Genomic DNA, 19,751 nt, shown 5'->3' on the forward strand with positions numbered 1-19,751 from the left:
CCGAATCCACGCGTTCCTCCTATTTGACGTCAGTAATATCCTGAACCCTTCTCAGACTCTCCAAGGGGCTTTACTACCAACTGTTACGTCTGCCCAGAACTGAGATTATGAGGTACAGTCAGAGAATCTCAGTAATCCCCAATTAGAAGAGGAATAACAAAGAGATTAGAAAAGATCACTTAAACAAAAAGAGTAACACAAGTTATAAAGTGGAACTAGTCCGTGTGGTTGTATGGACTTGTTATACATGAGTTTGGCAATAAAGTTCTCAGTACTGAGCACAAACTGTTGGCAGTAGTGGGCTGTGCTCAATCAATGTATATTTGTTTTAATGTCATAGGATTAAAAACAGTGACTGATAGGTGCCGGACGAATTTGTAAAAAATTAAACTTTGTATTATTTTGTTGTCACAGGTCTCAAGTGTGAAGCTCAGAGATCACCATACACATAATACTTTGGCACCAGAAACGCGTCCTTTGCGAACATCTCAAATTAAATACTAAAGAAATGTATGGAAGACTTTCCAGGAGCTGGTTTGAATTTCTATCAATCCAAACATAACTGAATAATGAGCAGACACCAGTAATCAAAGCCAGGCACTTGAGTGTCCTCTCAGATGTGAGCAGAGAGCTGCTGGGTCAGAGTAAGTATCTATCACCTACAGGATTTAAACACTCAAATTAGTTTTTATGTGTATCAGCGTGCAAGTGCAGTTAAGCATTTAATATCTGCCAAAGGGTCAAAATTATTTGGTTAGTGAAATAAAAACTCAATCTAAATGTGGGAAAAGCTACCAGTATCAAAAATACATCAAGAAAGCCTTCTTTGTTTGTACCCTGTATACACACAGCCAGAGCCCTGGATTCAAAGAGTTTGGTCCCTGCAGCACCATATCCATTTTTTTGTTGGTATACCAACACATCCTGATTCAATGTACAGTATCACTAATAATGTCACAACATGGCCAAACTCTCCACCAAACGCATGACCAAATGCTCTGGATCCAGTACGCAACCAGTCATAAACTAGAATTCACACTACCTTAAGAAAAACACTTAACTTATTTTTTGGCCCAGTGGCTGCCCAAGAGAAAAAGTGTTTTTTTTTCTTTTTAAATCAGCTCGATGACTGATTTTGTGTGTTTACTCTTTGAAAATGATCTTTATATTAGACTTTTGAATTGTCAGACTTTTTTTGGCAATTGGTTCGAAAGCAGCAGCATGTTATCAATGGAATAAATGAGAAAGTAATGAGCAGGAATGGCACTGTCTCGTAGTTTCAACCGAGTCCTGTGTTTGAGTGTAAAGAGAAAAAGAGAGTAAAGTAGCACTATTCACACCTTCTGGGAACTGAATTAGACTGTTGTCAGGCTATTAAATAGGGGTTATCAGTCGCCATAAGCCACATAGATGTGGGTCAGTAGGGGCCTACTACAACCACTAGTAGGTTTTATCATCTATTCACATGGTAGATCACCAAAAAAAGGTATAAAAGAACGACAGCAACCTCTAGTGACCGTAGTAATTATGCCCGGAGCAGAACCGGCGTTCGTATCCCATGTGAAACCTGTTGTCTTTGTGTTCATAATTATTTTAACACAAAACACTGTGTTTTTCACTAAACTTAAAGGTACCGTTTGTAACTTCTTACACGTATAAATCACCCGGGTCAGTGTCCCATGCGCGCGCTCACTTATGCGTCCTGGCATATCGCATATGCGCGCTCACGTGTGGCTACGCTGTTCAGACAAGACTCCAACACAAACTATACGGAAGCAACAAAACTGCAAAGTTATATCTAGTGAAGACCGTCTTGCGAAACAGCGTCTAACCACCAGTTCTTTGAAATCTCTCACCCGAGTGCGAGATTTCATTTGAGGCCTAGGCCCCTAATGACCCACTTCTATGGTGCTTATTGCGACTCATAACGCCTATTTAATGGCCTGATAACAGTCGAATCAGGTTACTGAATCCACGTCAAGATAATAAGAGCAATACACAAGCGTGTTAATACTATTTTAGCCACTGGTAGTGGAGAGAATCACCTTTTTTCATGATTGTTTTGGGCTTCAAAATATACTGCAAGTAAATTAGAGCATTTCATTTTCTGTCTAATATTGAATAAGAACTTATTTTATATACAAGACAATGGCAACTGTATTCATTTCTTCTTAGTGTAAAAACAGGGAAAGTCATTAAAAATATGATTTGACATTAAAATCTATACAATGTAGAATCCTCACGTACAAGGTGTATTTGTTACATATTGTACAGTGTCCACTAATAATCACACTGAACAAGTGTCTGTTTGGTAGTGGACAGGAGTAAAAAAGAAGGTGGGCCTGAAGTGTGAAACTATAGACAGAGAGAGATAGTCTTTTTTTTTTTTGCCAAACAGAAGAGCAAGGGAGTGCTTACATTGTGGCTGAAGTGTTAGGCACTGCAAAAAAATAATAAAACAAGATTTTTTTTTCTTCATGTTTCTGATAAACACAGTAAGGCAATTTGATTATGGCTGACTGATAGTGATATTAAGTGTCCGGTCTGTCTTCTGTAAAGTTCAACGTATTCACAATTTAGACTCAGGAGAGAAACAACACTTTTTTTTTTATCCCTTTTCACAACCCATTTTAAGATTATCTGTGTAAAAACAGCTACAATCAAAAATGAGGCACTTTATAAAAGAGTATATAGATATCTAGGCTATATAGTATTAATCATATGTATACTGTATATTTTATATACCATTGTAATGTGTCACTTTATATTAGAATTGTGTTATGCAAATGAGGAAAACAGACTACAGTATGTACTATAGTTTCTGTCATTCTACTTGTATACTGTAGTATATACTATAGTATAATATACAGTTATAATAAAGCTCAGTTGCCAAAAAAAGTATTTACACTTGGACTTTTTTTTTTTATTACTTTTTTTGTGCTACACAGTAGTTCCGAATCAACTTTATATCTCAATTTTATACTGTTATTTATAGAATCATGTGAAGCTTTAAAATTTAAATAGAGAAAAAATATAGTTTATCATTTGTATGCTATATTCTTGCTAACAAATATGTACGACTTCATATGTGGGCTGTCATTAGGAACCGTAAGAAAATTATTAGAGCCGTAGAAGGGTCATAGAAGGGGGAGGGCTATGTTTCTATTTATTTATTTATTTTGGGAGGGTAGGGGAGCGTCTTTTAACTTTCTCTCATCCCAGATACATTTTTTCCCCCATGAGATTTATTGTATTTTAAAAAAAATACAACATCACAAAGAGGCTTTCATTACCATATATAACGCTGCAGCAGCTCTGAAAAAATACTCAAAAATAAAGAATGGCTAAAAGATCAACCGTTTTGCTATGTTTGCCAAAAACACATACATTATTCTGAGATATGTGGGGAGTGGGATTTTGCTTCTTCATAAAACTAAAAATAAGATTCAGCCCCCGCCCCACCCAAATAATTTCCATACAGTCCCTAAGCTATTTAAAAATGTTTTCTTTTCAAAACTGTATAATTCAGCTTCCCTCGCTAACAAGTCTGTTATCAGATCCTGATGTCCAGATGTCTGTCCTCGGCACATCTCAATGAGGACATTTACATACATACAATCTAATTATTGTCCTTACTGCATTTTTTAATCCAATTTGATTAAGCTCTTTACATGCATAGAAGAATATTATGTTAATTTGGCCATTTTTATTCAATGTTGCATACTGTGATTATTGAATAAATGCATTGTTGTTTATCTATGCATCTGCTTAGAGTTGTTTCTGTTAAATGCAGTTACTGAATGTTTGAAGTGTTTACATGTAAATATGGTCACTTGTATTTAAGTTTAAAAATAACTACATTTTGTTTTATTTCATAATGTAACATGGTGGAGAAATTATTTTCAAAAATACAGAATATCCACTGAAATCGGTTAGATGATCAGTTAACTTTGCATTCAAACTTTGAACACTACCGTTAGAATTAATCCACCAATTATTATTCATAAAATACCACTGAGATGCATTGACTACTGGCACCATTTGAGAATCAGCCACAGGACGTGACAGGACATGTTTAGTTTGTGCATAATCAAAGCTGTGGCTGTGTCAACATGCACATCTAAAGCTTTAGGGATAAAACTCAATTCTGTACAGGAAAACACAGAATTACATTATGAAAATTTTGAAAGGATAAAAAGAAAGCCATTGTTCTCATCCCTCAACTACAACCTAAAGATCAGCTTCCAGTAGAACAGTGTGATGTCGACTGCAGTGTGAAAAGAAAATTATAATCCTATGATATCCTATTTAATGCACTTTAACACTCTTGTGGATTTCATAAAGATTGCATAAGATGTGGGGGGTTTTCACACAACCTTTTTCTTCTTGTGTGAAAAACTGACAGAAAACATAAATATCATATCTAAATTTAATTTGTATACCATAATTTCATTGCCAATTCCATAAACTGTACTTATACCTCAGAAATTAAGCATATTTTGAAGTCTGACAGTAGCACAAGAAAAGTGGTCATGAAGTAAAAAAGCTTTTTTGGGCAACTGCGTATAATAAATCAAATATGTTTACAGTGACAGTGTGTATGAGTGTATGAAACCTCTGCCCAACTGCATTTCCTTCCATTTTGAGTCTAAATGACACCTGATGATCATTGAACTTATTACATATGGACAAAAGATGATATATAAAAACATAAACCTTGAGGATTCAGTTTAGGACCCAATAAATAAATAAATAAATAAACACTCAGCTGAGATTGATTAACAAGAGTTCAATAGATCGGCTTATGCACTGGTCACAAATTCTGGTCTTAAATTAAGATGCACAGATGGACATTTTTATTGCCGTAATGGCCACCTGAGAAGTCACGTATCAAATTGTCATCCTTTATCTACAGTATATTAAGTTAAGTGATGATCAAATGTCATTTTTGTTCAAAACAAGGCAAAAACAAAACGTTTCCCTTACCCTGTGAGTGTGTGTGCATGTGTGTGTGCGTGTGTTTGGCACACATTTGGTTGACATAAAACAGCCGACGGGATGGGGATGAGTTTTCCAGGGTTTTCAGTGTTCAGTTCTGTTGTGGCAACAGTTCAGTCCGCCGACCGTCCCCTCACAGACTAAGTGAGTGTTGGAGATCAACAATCTGGAAGAAAAGAATCAAAAGCAGTGACGAATTGAAATCACACATCTACGAAAACATTTTTTTGTACAGTAATTGGTGTTTTTAAACCATTATTATAATTAACATATTACTCAACAGTAAATCTAATTTAAGTGTGTGGGATTGAGTGGCATCTAGTGGTGTGGTTGCAGATTGCAACCTCTCAATCCTCCCTTCCCAAGACTGCGGTAACGTAAGCCGCCGAGTGCAAAACCGCGGTAACGCTGTGGTATCTTTCAGGTTCTTCGCCTCATCTACTTTAGGAGCAACAGTGGCTGGCAGTACCACGATTCTGCACTCTGCGGCTCACGTTGCCGCAGTTTCACAAGCGTGTCGGAAAGGTGGCCTTCAGCAAACGTCAAAAACGCGAAAGGCTCACTCTAGTGCCAGTGTTTGGTTTGTCTGTTCTGTGCTACTGTAGAAGCTTCGGTGAGAAATATTCGAAGGTATTCGAAGATTTGCGGAGCACCACAGTGGCAGGCTGACATTTCATTCCGTCTGTCTCCATCTCCCCCATTTCAGTGAACGGGACAGCGCTGCTGCCGCACTACTGTACACACAAGCACCTCTACACACAACAAACCGCAATATCCGTCTGAGAATAACTTATAATAATTCATGTTAATTATGAATAATGAATAATGTTCTGAGATTATTCCTTATTTCATGGGCTATTCTTGGATTTATACATTATTATAACATACTTATATATAATTATTTTTAAAAAAGAAGCTTTCGAATAGTGATGGAGGTCGAACAACATGGCAACGGTCAAAGCTTCAAAGCATTCGGTTCAGCCCTAATAGTTATTAATATTATATTCAGCTTCTGCTAATAGATCCCCCTAAATCCTACACATTGGCCCTTTAAGTCTCCTCACATAAAACTTTACACAAGGTAGAGAACCAGTTACATGATTAATCAGATACATTTTCTATTCGACTAATTGATTAACAAACTAATAATTTCAGTTCTAATGACATTGCATTTTGAATAAAAAAAGCATCACTTTGAATGAAAATTTGCCCGTCATCGACTTATTTTCTAATGAATAATCGATGACAAAAATAATTAGTTGCAATCCAAATTTTCATCATTTTTATTTAATCTGCAGATTATTTGATTAATTCAGCTATTTATTGTTTGATCTATAAAATGCCAGAAAATAGCGATATTTGTGTGAGAATAACTAATAATAATTAATGCCAAATATGAATAATGAATAATGTTGTGGGATTATTTCTTATTTTATGGGCTATCCTGGGATTTATACATTAATATTACATACTTATATATATATATTAAAAAAAGGTCGGAGCTTTGAAGCATTCGGGTCAGCCCTAATAGTTATTAATATTATATTCCACTTCTGCTAATAGATCCCCCTAAATCTTACACATTGGCCCTTTAAGTCTCCCCACACAAAACGTTACAGGAGGTAAGGCAGTTTAGACTAGATTATATATTCTTCAAAGCATATTGCTTTTGAGCTCCTGCTGACTGCTTGGGTAAATGGGTGATATCTTTCTAAAAAGGATTTTCTGATTGGCGTCTCCTGCACGCTGTTGCAGATGTCAATGTTAAATTATATGACTTGTGTCAGACTTATCAGTTCCAGGGATTCTGACCTGTTTCTTCTTTTTAAAGAGCCACCTAAACAAACAAACACTGCTCCGGCTCTGATCACGTCGGCAAAATAAAGTCAGTAGCAAGCAAATATTCTCTTGAGGTCTACAGAAGAGTAGAATTGCCTTATAAAATAACTTTAATAAAGAATAACCATAGTTTGTACATGAAGGGAAGTTCAGACACAAGTGTTAAATCAACCTGTTGCTTGAGTTTCTCTGACCACTTGCTCCATCCACTTTCAGTCAAATGATTGTCTGCAACCTCAACACTATGTTTTAAATTGCTGCTGTGTAAAAAGGTAGACTGTAGAGTTTCACTGGATTGTAATGTGACAAAGCCAAACTGGATCTGCAGTGTTGTTCTCTAACAACTGCTCATATTGCTGTACGTGGATCAATTAAGGATAATTAACCATTTACTGTATAAATGTCAGACAACCTAGAGGATTTAAGACTTTGCAACTTGCCCAGACAATAAAGTGCATCAGTAGAGCTGAGAAGTCACATGAAAACTTACACTTTGCTCATAATGCAGAAAACAAGGTTCACAAATTAACATCTGAATCTAATTCTGGTGTTTTAATAAACATTTTATTTGAGCGTCTAATTAAAATAAAGTAATTAAAACAGGTGAAGTAATGTGTATTAGCTACATTATTTGAATATTAATTGGACATTTGTTTACTTGAGCTTTTATATGCTGCAGTACAGCCGCCGTCCTCCCAACATCCAGGCTTCATATATTGAGTTCCATAATTAGAATATGGCTGCAGTTAATGAAAACACACTGTTTGTAGCTCATAAGAGGGGAGGCACATTCAATCATTAATTGCAGTGTGAAAAATGACATGAAAGAGTAATTTACAGAATATTCACAGAGCCGTCTGTGCATGTTAAATGCATAAATAAACTAATTAGGCAATTATTATGATTGCACATGTACACATAGAGATTGAACAGCATTGGATAAATCAATCATGCAAATGTTGTAGCTGCTTAGAATAAATAAGCTGCACAAGTTGTTTGTTCCATTTAGTACCCTCATTAATATTTATATTTACCTGTCTATTTACATTTTAAGCATACTGCCTCGTGCAGCTTTTATTTCTCGACAGATAAAAGCAATGGATCTCTCATAAACCTCAGCATTCATCCATCAAAAAGGCATTTTACATTAACCATTAAATAACTGTCATCGGTGCAATGTGAGGGAAACCTCCGAGCCGCCATGTGAGATCCTGCAGCCGATGGCACACCCACACATGAACATAAACACCTGGCCCGCGTTCTCGCCCCTCTACCTCCGTTTATGTGAAATGGCTCATTACCAGCAGACAAATCAATTGGCTTTGCGCTCTGAACACCCACTTGTGATAATAAGAGACTCTACAGACAACCCACAGCCTAGAAACACAGTGCTGCCCTCCAGCTCGAAGCAAAGGTACACATCAGGAAAAGCAGTGACTGAGAGCTAGACAGCAGTTTGTCTGTGAATTATGCACATCACATAAAAAGCTCACATCCAGCTGGACAACCAGGAATTATGTCATCTTCCCTTTCACCTGTTTTGAAATATTACTTTCACATTCACTTGTTTTAAAAAAAAAAATGACAATCTGAATTTTTTTGTCGATCGACTAATCAACTAATAATTTTAGGGCTAATGACATTGCTCTAATGACACAAGAAAAAAAGCATAATTTTGACACTTGATTTGCAATGATTATGACCTCACCAGATCTTTTGGAACAAAGAGTGGCCTGCAAGGCCAGGAGCCTTAAAACAGGCCTACATGTAAAAAGAAAAGCATGAACAAAGGGACAAAGACTAACCACCAGTTCTTTGAAATCTCTCACCCGAGTGCGAGATTTCATTTGAATCCAAATCCTGATCTCCCATTGGATGAGGCTCACAGGAACTGTGGGGAAGTTTCCAATGACACGCCCACATTCTCACCGGAGATATAAGCAGAGCGCACGTACAAGGACGCACCTTTCCATTGCAACTTTGTTTGCTACAGGAGGCACAAACATTTCAACTTTCCCCTTTAAACCTAGGCACAGTTCCGGACCTCGCTGGACGAGTTAAGTTACTGTTCATGTTCAACGAACATTTGAATCCCAGATCTCTGCACAATCAATGATCTTATCTACCTGCAGAAGGAAGAAACGGACCCCCGTTCTTCACAAAGGAGAAGATGACCGCCTTTTTCCTTCAACTGAGTCGACTCTGGCTGCTTTCCCTCCTCTGCCACACGGAGAATCAGCCCTGCCGTTCCCCCGCTGACGAGCGTGACAACAGCCCATTATTGCCCGAGCTTGTGGAACGCCGCCGGACCAATCAAAGGACGAAACACATCGTAATCGCTTAGAAGAAGCGTTCCAAGTTAAGAGGCTTCTGTCTGGGCAGAGACAAGCTTAATCGTGTGTCACAATAAGTTTATGTGCTGTTATTGTGTTGAATTTACAGACCGCAGGGCGACCCGGTAGCTCAGTTGGTAGAGCGGGCGCCCATTAGGCTGTGTCCTAACCGCGGCAGGCCTGGGTTCGAATCCAAACTGCAGCCCTTTCCGCATGTCACCCCCCTCTTTCTCCCTCTTCTAGACTATCCACTATCCTATAAATAAAGGCTTAAAAAATGCCCAAAAAATAATTTAAGAATACGGACCGCAGAGTTCGCTTGCTTACTGCTTGCTTTGTTTACCGTTGTTAACCTGTTTTCTTTGTGTTAGTTTCTGCCACCATGGGTAAGATCGGTAGCTGTATTTTATCAGTTAAAAGACCAATGCACGGCCGAGTTCGCCTGCCGGGCTTCTGAGTGGTAATAATACAGTTACTACGTCTTTTCCGCAGCAGTTAGGATTTATTTTTGCTGCACTCTGAGCGCGCCTTTCTTTTCTCTCTCTTCCTCTAACCCACACACACACCCGCGCACACACATACCCATTTACTGACAACGTGGAGACCACGTTCTTCAATGTGCTTTGCCTTTAACTTTTGCGGTCTCGTCCGCCACTAAGAACAACCCCTCACGTAACGTAACCGCTTGCATGGTCACATCCACCTCATGCTTCCTCTTGTTCCACACACACACACACACACACACACTTTAAGATGAGATTTACTGTAGCACTTACCTTGACCATCCTTTCTACTGTTCTGGTGTGCTCTCAGTTCTTCTGATTTATAGAAATCAATACTGGCATAAGTGTTGAGGCTGGAGCTAGCACTGCTGCCCATGGTGCTTCCTCCAATGTTGTAGGCGGCAGAGGAACGCTCCGCTCCGGCTTGAGGGCTCTCCTTAATGGCCAGGTCAAGGTCAATATAGTTAAGGCCTTGTTCAGCAGATGAGGTGGAGGCTTGTGGCGGAGGTGTGGCAGATAAACTAGCCTGCCTGTTCTCCCACAGCGAGCAATCCAAACCATGCCGTTGGCTCACAGCCTGGCTGCCCTCCGGGAAGGTGGAGGTAGAAGAGGGTGGATGGCGCGATAGGGAGGGAGGCGAGTTAAAAGTCTCTGAGCGGTGGCTCTGCCGTCCCTGCGGGTCACCTCGGACCGGTCTGCCGCTCCGCTCAGGAGACTGGAAGGTCTTGACTGGGGAGAAACCCAAGCCCGTGTCCTGCTCTATGGACGAGGGTTGACCAGAGTGGACGGCAGGTCTTGCTGAAATGCTGGGATCTGAACCTTTGCTGTCCATAAATGGAGTAGGAGCGTCTGTTGGCATTGCTGCCATCTTTACTTTTGTTCTGTACCCGGCGTTGCCCTCTGCTGCCAGAGGAGAGGACGTGCTGTGTTCGTGCCGGGGCTTGGGTGCAACAGCTGGTGGGCCCTGTGGGGTGCTGAATGTGGATCTAACAGGAGTCAGGGGCGTTGAGGACTTCCCTAAGTCCATGCTGATGTATTCGGCGGAGGAGGACAACGGAGCAGAGAAGCTGCGGGGAAGGTTGGCGGGGTTATCGTGGCAGAGAAGTGGCTGATTCGAAGGCCGGAGGGTTCCGTGGATCACAGCTTCCCCACGTTCAGACCCCGAACGTCGTCCTCCGCCGTACTTATTGTCATCCTTGAACACAATACTGACATACTCACCGACGTTTTGAGAAACTGACGGCAGCAGATTCTCCTTCACCCTGGGCAGAGTGTTTGCTTTAGTGATGTCTGAAGACACACTGAGGGGACGACCCCTCCTTTGTTGCTTTGGGCTCTTACTGCTCAACCCACGTTTTTGATGTTGGCGCCCATCTTTTGTGCATGCTCCCACAAACTTGTACTCTGCTCCAGTTCTTACCAAACTCAACCCTCTCCCTGCCGATATGGACTTGTCTTCCAGGCTCTCGCTGCTGGCTGAGCTTGAGGAGAAGGAAGAGGAAGACATGGAGAGTTGACAGCCTCCTGCAGAGCCCGCTGCAATTTTGTTTCTCTTGCTGTATCCCACTCCCCCTCCCCTTCCAGCGCCATCATGCCCACTGCTGTCCTTTTTTCCTTCCCCTTTGTTTAAGTCCTCCTCAAAGCGAGTGTAGAGAGTATGCTGATAAGCTCTTGGCAGGGAGAAGTAGGAGTTGAACATTTTTGGTTGCAGTTGGTGCTGTTCGGTGTGGGAAGGTGGCGTGCTGCAGGCGGAGCGGCTGCAGACAGGCGAGATGTTCATGTAGTCGCCGGCAGCCTGGCTCTCCATGCTGGCCCTGCTGTCCCACATGCCCAGTCCGTGCAGATCTGTGGAGCTGCTGCTGTTGGGAGACATGACCATGTAGCCCTCTGTGCTGGGCTGGCGGATGTGCTGAGGGGGACACACGCTGTTGTTGGGGGTCATGGCCATATACTCATCATCTGCCCTAGGTTTAGCACTGATGTCGGGCATACCTATCGAGAGAGAGAGTGAAGCAGGAGGAGACGTGACCCCAGGCAACATCGACATGTAGCCACTATCCACGGTGGCTCCACCTTCCGTTTCTCGCCTGCTTTTGTCAACCCGCTTCCTGTTTTTCCCGACTGCTTCAAGCTGCCCACCCCCAACTGCTAAACCCCCTGAGCCAGCTCTCTCTCGGTTAGCACTCTGCGACATGATGGCATACTCTTCATCGTCTTCATCATCTTCATCTTTCCTATGTGGGGTCAGTCGTTCATGGGCTGCCAAAGGCAGGGAAGCCCTCTTACTTAACAGTCTGCGTTCTGCCTCAGATTCCCTACTGGATGAGCGGCGCAGAATCCGCCTGCCTTTTGAGCGATGATGGGAGCCGAGGAGACCCTCTCGCTGTCCCATCACTATGTAGCTGGAAGAGCCCTCTCCGTGTACGTGATGTCCTGACAGACTTGGTACGAGTAGAGAGTGCTCCCCAGGACTGGAGCCGTATTCATCTGAGGAGCCGTAGTCGCTCGGTGAACCTGAAACAGAAACTCTCTGAGAAACACGGGGGTAGGAGCAGATCGTCATGCCCCCCACTGCTGCCCCCACTAGGCCGCACTCTGAGCCGTGACCAGAGCTGGAGGACAGACTTGGCGCCGGAGAGGGAGCAGGGTTAGGCGTGTAACGTGCAAGGCTGAGGGTAATCTTAGCAGGAGTCGGGGCCCTGGTGGGCTTGGGCCTCAGTGTCGGCGTAGTTGAGCAGGAACCGTTAAGGCTTGGGCTGGAGCTGGCCCATGTCCCTTTGGCGCTTGCTCCGCCCTCCTCCGACCTGGCCCCAATGCTGGCAGTCCGAGCCCTCGGGAACCCGTGGCGCGACGTAGGTGACGTGCTCGTGCTGCTGCCTCCTGTTCCGGGGGTCTCTGTGCGGGCTCGTCTGGAGAAGCCCACCTGGCTTGGCGGCAGATTTGGATGATGCCGACGGCTCGGGACACTGATGGGGTTTGAGGCAGTACCGCCTCCACACGACGTTCCCACAGACTGAGACTTACTGCGCTGACGGAACTCCTCACTCAGGGCCTTCATGGCCTCCAGCAGGGTCTCGTGCATGTTCTGGGCCACCACGGAGTCATCCACCTGCATCCAGAACTCTCCGGGGCCGGTGATCGCCGAGCGGCCCACCTCGATGAAGAAAAAGTTCTCTGAGTGGCCACACCTGCGAACATTCATCAGCTGCAACACCACAGACGCCACATCAGAGTTGAGTTTGACAAAGTTGACTGTCTTGTCGGTTAGGCACAGCCGGTAGATGCCCACTAAGTTCCTGGCATGTCCAAGACCTTTAGGCCAAACCTTGACCTGCCACACTTCTTTGAAGGTTGGAACCGGAGACGGAGAGCTACACTCTCCACTACTGCCATAGTCTTCAGGGGTTTTACCTAGAAGAACAATCAAGAACAAATAAATTAGCAATTAAGGCATTAGATGACTAAACATATCAAACATACATTCATACTGGGAACACCCTACATTTACACAAAACACATAACCTGTTGAAATATTGACCAAAGCCAAAATGACAAACACTAATATGTAATATCCATCATTACTAAATTGCTACATGCAATCCCTAGTCAAAGCAACGACAGAGCTGCAGCTAATACATCACCATCACTTTTAAGCTACAGCTCTATAATTAATTAAAACAGCAGTGGGTAGAAATGGAGCAAATATTATTTAAAAAAGTTGTTTTTATAAAACGGTCACTATATCCTGACAGTAGTGCATGAGACAGGTAATCTGAAAAGAATCATGTGCCTCTGTGTCCTCCGGTGCTCCTAATGGCATCTGCAAGATTTCACAGACCGGAGGAAAACAACCAATCAGAGCCGAGCTGAGGCCTGTACTACGAAGCGAGTTCAACATACCCAGGGTATGTTCTCATTATCTGGCTTAACTAACCCTAACAAACGAGATCCCGCTAAACAGTCCTACGACGGTGGTTATCAACTTGGTAAATCAACCCAGAGTTTCTCAATCTGGCTGTGAGCGCGTTCACATGAACGGGGCGGGGTTTGTAGCATATGACCAATCACAAACATGGACAAGTCCACAGACTTGCAGACAGACAAGCAGAGCGGCACATTTTACGAAGGAGGAGCAATATTAGACAAATACGAAGTACTTAAATACACATACCAAACTAAAATTAGCACAGTTGAAGCTGCCAAATGAAGGAAGGACAGCTGGCAAAAGAAAAAACTCCCGATGTGTGAATGCGTAAATTAACAGACTTATTAATTTAACAGAATACTCAAAAGTCAGATATAGTCTTCTAGATATAAATAGCTTTTAGAAGTGTAATGGATGAATGGATTACACTTCATTATGCCCATTAACAAAAATGTGGCGTGTATGACTATTTCAGCCTTCTTTCAGCTGCGTCCCCATCTCCAGTGGTGTGAAAGTAAAAAATAAATATAAAAATATAATTAAAAGCGGTAAACATCCACAGCATAAATCCAGCTGTCCTTCCTGCATTTGTCGATTTAAACTGTGTTGTTTTTAGTCTGGATTATGTCTGTAACTTCTTCATATGTGTGTAATATCATACGATCTGCGCACGACCTCTGATTGGTCAGTAGGCGGTGCTTTTATACGAGTTAATCTATTATCTGGAACATAACCTGCTCTGGAGCAGGTTAGCTGTTCAGCATGAGTTACCATGGCGATCTACTCCGGTAAGAAGTGAACCACTTTCATAGGATGGAAATCCCAGAGTTAACCCTAAAGTTACCTCGCTAACGCCAAATCCTGCTTCGTAGTACAGCCCTCTGGAGCCTACCGTCTCTGAGCAGCTGTCAATCACTCGCGAACTCAGATCAAATGGTCAAACTAGGCAGCGCTGATCAAATATGAATCAATATTCTGTTACCGTTTGACCGTTTGATGGGAGTTCGCGAGTGATTGACGGCTGCCTCCATTGAATGAACAGCCAATAGGAACTCTGAAATGACCTATGATTGGCCAAACTCTCCCGTTACGGGCTAGATTTTCTTAAAGCCTGAAAACAGAGCCATGAGGAGGTGCAAACGTTTTCTCTATGAACACTTGAATTACAATATGCTGAAATGTAAAAAAAATTCCCAACAATGCCAAAAATATTCTGCCTATTGCAGCTTTAATTAAGGCATAGAATACATTACTGAAGGGCAGCATGCTTCATCGTGAAATAATGCATCAGTTCAATGCCAATGACATAAATAACAACATTACATATTTTTTTTCTGGCCACACAGTCACTGTTATCTTCACTGAATGGTTTCTCCCATCCTCAAGAAATATATTTAATTTATTAGTAATCCTCACTGGAATCACTACAACCTGATACTGTATATCAATGCGTTTCAATCTCCATTTGTGCGTCCCTATGCACATTATGAACAGTCAAATTAAATTACGAGCAGTGTTTTAATGCTGCTATCCCTGAGACATATAATCTCAACAAAATGGGGGTCTGTACTCTTATGTGTGTCTATTCGGGGTTCCCAAACATGACAGAATTAAAGCTGGGCAAGCCCATCACCCTCAGTCTAAATGCAAAGGGAGGGTTGTGTTCAGCTCCAGCTCCAGCATAAGGATAATAACAACGTAAACAAGAGAATAACCAACAGAAACACATTTTTCCAGCGAGGGCGCACTGACGATGGCATCTCCTCCCTGCCAGCAGCACCGTGTAACACAAATGTAGGTTAGGCGAACGGCAGTCAGAGAGAGAGCTGTGCAGAAAAACAAAAACACAGCGGAGTGCACCGCGATAGGCTACTACTATATGATGCATCCCTTGGATGGTTGCTATATGCCCACTGCGCCATACAGAAACACGCCGTCGCAAGGAAACGGGAAGCATTTCAGCCAGAAAAGACCAATATATGATTACACATAGACGCTATTTAATGCATCTAATTACATTTTGCTGACAGAAAAAGACCCGCAGCTTGTAACTGTATTAACGCGTATTGAGATTGTGCAGCACAAACACAGCACATGCCGCCCATAGCATGTTTGTCTACCCCGATCACTCGGATCCACCTGCTTCTTGGATCAAAAACACACAATTTAGATTTATTCTAATTAAATAGCTAAACTAGAGCTGCTCCAAACAATTGTGATAATGAACAATCAGGACTGGCCGAGCCAAATAGTGTATGGAGAACAAACAGCCTAGAGCAGGATAGGCCTGATGCAGAAACAGACAAATCACATCCCACTTGTTCATATCTTACAGTCGCACTGGAGGTCCAGCATCGCCTGGTACCACTCGTTCTGGACCTCCTCGCTGTCTGCAGCGATGGCAAAGCTCTCGCTGCGGGTATAAAGGACTATCATGTGCTTGTTCTTGGAATCTGCCCGCTTGTTGATGTTGAAGCAAGTCTCCAGGTTCAGGACTTTTTTGGGCACAGGTGATTTACTGCGGAATTTCTTCTCGTTCTCGTAATACTCGAGTCGAGCGGGACCATGCTCCGAGGCCGCCCTCAGCACGAAGAAGCGCCGGTGCATTGATTTATGCTTGCGGAGATAGCCGCTCTTCTGTACGTCTTCATAGTTCTGCGGCTCGGCTGCTTGGTTCTCCATGGCCAAGGAGGGGGGAGAAAATATTACCAATAATCTCAGAAAAAAAAGCCCATGTGTGATCTTCGTTAATCCATTGCGACTACATCCCTCGTCCCCCCCGCCACCACATTGAAGTGTCCAGTTTGTGTGCGAGGAACGCTCAGGATGGGAGAATCATCCAGACCATGTTGCGGATCTGGTATCATAGATATAGATACTGTGTGTGAGTCCAGCAGCTGCAGGAGGATCCGCGCACCCAGCGTGCACAGCGTGCCGGCCACCGCTGCTTGTCCTGCAGCCCAGCCCAGCCCAGTCCAACCACGGTGCAGCTCGTCTCCTCCACCTGTCTGAGGTTGGCCACAGTCAATCTATGCCCACCACTGTCAAGCTGGAGGGGAATAAAAACACAACTTCCGGCGAAGAATTTCAAAATAAAAGTCACAATCCATTCTTGTTAGGCGATTACTGTCCTCTAACCCAACACTTTTTGGATCTGTAATTCAACTTTGGTATGTATATTTTGTGAGCTTTATTTTTTGTTGAATACATATGTAATATGGACAGTTGCCTCTTCTACAATACAGATTATTTTAATGTAGAAATGATTTCCAGAAAGTGTGAATTTCCATGTTACTGGTGCTGGATTTCATTTTGAGCATATCATCAATTACAGTAGATTGTGGTGGTTGCATGTTCAACACAACCTCCTCTCCACGCCAAACAGATAGAGCCAGAGCAACATGACCTCCTCTCCACACCATATAGATAGAGCCAGAGCAACACGACCTCCTCTCCACGCCAGATAAATAGAGCCAGAGCAACACAACCTTCTCTCCACGCCAGATAGATAGAGCCAGAGCAACACAACCTCCTCTCCACAATGGAACCTTGAGAGAGGACCAGCTTTTTGTTTTTAATTCACAGTTGCCTAGTAATGTAAACGTAAGTTACTCGTGCCAATAAGCCCCCTTGGACTGATCTAATTTTTTAGAGAGGCTAGATCTCCAGGAGGATGGAGGTCCAGGTCTGTCATGTGGAATGAGGCACCACCAGCCAGAGAGGCAGAGAGACGTCACAGAACAGCTGATGGTCCAGCACAGAGAGGCCTGAGTAAAAGGAGAGAGAGAGGCACACAGCAGTGCTTGTGAGACATAAACAACAGAGGGTTATTGAGAGGCAGTGGCTTATAAATTAGTAATATTCTCATCGGCAGGACTACTCGGCTGAAATTATACATTGAGCCTGAGACCGACCCACCTGCAAATTAGCTATGGCTAGAAGTCCTATATACGTTGCATCGGTTGCAATTTAATTAAGTGTAACAATGCCTATTGTCCCTGTCAAATAAACTAATAAATAAATAAATAAAATAAATTCTTAACTGTCAAAGTCTGGGATATCGAACAGTTATCTAAATATATAGTTACTTGCTCAAACTGATGTCTATGTCGAGCAGGGCCAATGACCAGTATCTCGGTTTTATCTGAATTTAGGAGCAAGAAATTAATTGACATCCAGTTTTTCACCGCAGACAGTCAGGCCTCTAATTTAACTATTTGTGATCGATCCTCTGCCTTTATAGGCAATCACAGCTGTGTGTCATCAGCTTAACAGTGGAAATGAATTCCATGACTACGTATAATTTGGCCAAGAAGTGCAATGTATAGGGAGAACAGCAGAGGACCAAGAACAGAGCCATGGGAGAGAGAATATTGATGTTGTATTATTACTAGAGACACACTGAGTTATTTCTGATAAATAAGATTGTAACCATGCAAGAGCAAGCCCAGAGATGCCAAATTTGTTCTCCAATCAGTCAAGGAGTATACGGTGATCAATAGAGTTAAAAGCTGTCAAGATGTGTTTTTTTAAGTAGAGGTTTAACAACAGCTGTCTTGAAGCTAGTGGACAATACCAGTCGTAAGAGACAAGTTGACAATATTCAACATTGTAGGTCCCAGCAATGGCCATAGATCTTAAAGTTTAGCTGGTAAGGGGTCGAGGAAGCAGGTGGTAGTTTTAGAAGCGGAGACCAGCTTAGACGGAGTTTTAAGAGAGACAGTCTCACAATAAGTAAGGACAGAGACTAACTGGGATTCGACTCACGGAAATTGCGCTGCAGAATTTACAGATGTAGCTGGGAGCGAGGAACTAATTTTATATCTAATCTCATCTATTTTTCTGCCAAAGAAATCCCAGAAATCATGTGCTGTAAAGGATGAGCTGTTAACAGCCAGCAGTTATTGGGTGAGTTTGGCTACAGTGTCAAAGAAAATCTAGGATTGTGTTTATTGTTACAAATTAATCGAGAGAAATAGGCTGCTTTGGCAGCAGACAGAGCACGCTTGTAAATTAAGACACACTCATGCCATGATAGGTAGTTTACTTCCAGTTTTGATTGATTGACTTCCTGTTTAAGAACACGTGTTTCATCATTAAACCACGGTGTAGACCTCTGTGACCGTCTGGTTTTAGTAGTAAGAGGTGCGACTGAATCCAGAAGATTAGAAAAGGCTGTGTTTAAGTCACTAGAACAGTTTTCGCCAGGTCCTGTCGCTGTAGTGAAAGGAGCCAGAACCACAGGTAATCGCTCACCAAATTCAGTTATAGTCGACGGACTGATATGGCGAGTGGTAACTACATCAGCACCCGTATTACGTGGACAGGCTGATGTTGCTTCAAATTTAATAAGAAAGTGATCTGACATCACAGATGTGACAGAAGAGACAGTCACGGCAGTAACATCTATTCAGCGTGACAGTGTCAGATCAGCCTTGTTCAGGTGAATATTGAAATCCCCAATAATTACAATCTCATCAGAATGAGTAATAATGTCAGAAATAAATTCTCCAGATTCTTCTAAAAAATTGTGAATAAGGGCCAGGCGGTCTGTATAGTACCACAAGATGGAGCCTGCTGCCCTGGACAAGGCAATTCATGGTTAATGGAGATGATTTTAATACAAGAGCCCCAAATTAGTTAAATGTAATATTGTGTTTAGAGTTCAATTAAAATGAGATTTGTAGACTAAAGCAACACCTCCACCTTGTTTAGTAGCCCTAACAACATGGGCATAAGTGAAATCAGGTGGGGAAGCTTTATTTAATGGTAAGAAAACATTTGGTTTCAGCCACGTTTCACAAAAAACAATCATATCCAGGCCATGTTGAAGAATCAAATCATTTATCAGTAATGCTTTAATAGACAACGATCTGATATTTAGAAAAACAAATTTGAAGGTCGTTTTAGGACTGCAGCTTTCATTAATAGAGATGGTAGCAGATGAGGTAGTGATTTTAACAAGACGTCTTGTGTCATTAGTTTGGGGGACTAGTGGCCTGCATACGTAACGGCGTGGTGATACAATTAAGATTTCCTCAGGTCTTGTGTTAAGTAAAACTTGATCAGGTGCTTCATGGGACAGTTCTTTGGACACGTCTCTCTAACAGACACACCCCGTCTATAACAGCGGAACACTCAGCGCAAACCGTG

General features: G+C 42.3%; 1 protein-coding gene across 1 annotated transcript; it reads right to left on the reverse strand.

Annotated features, from left to right (window-relative positions):
• Window positions 1-1,423: 1,423 nt before the first annotated feature.
• Window positions 1,424-17,520, reverse strand: LOC141752820 (insulin receptor substrate 1). The gene is made up of 3 exons (XM_074611031.1): window positions 15,932-17,520; window positions 9,947-13,084; window positions 1,424-5,164 (listed from the first exon to the last, which is right to left on the reverse strand). Exons 1-3 carry the CDS (start codon window positions 16,278-16,280, stop codon window positions 5,157-5,159), a joined length of 3,495 nt encoding a protein of 1,164 aa, XP_074467132.1. The 5' UTR covers window positions 16,281-17,520; the 3' UTR covers window positions 1,424-5,156.
• Window positions 17,521-19,751: the final 2,231 nt, after the last annotated feature.

This window comes from Sebastes fasciatus, chromosome 16, assembly GCF_043250625.1.
Source record: "Sebastes fasciatus isolate fSebFas1 chromosome 16, fSebFas1.pri, whole genome shotgun sequence".
Classification (NCBI taxonomy): Eukaryota; Metazoa; Chordata; class Actinopteri; order Perciformes; family Sebastidae; genus Sebastes; species Sebastes fasciatus.

What these genes read in the sequence shown, in the direction of transcription:
- LOC141752820 (XM_074611031.1), bottom strand. Translation starts at nt 16,280, where the DNA reads ATGGAGAACCAAGCAGCCGAGCCGCAGAACTATGAAGACGTACAGAAG. An exon ending in GCTGGACCTCCAGTGCGACT is followed by an intron (nt 13,085 to 15,931) that starts GTAAGATATGAA and finishes TTGTTCTTCTAG; the next exon opens with GTAAAACCCCTGAAGACTAT.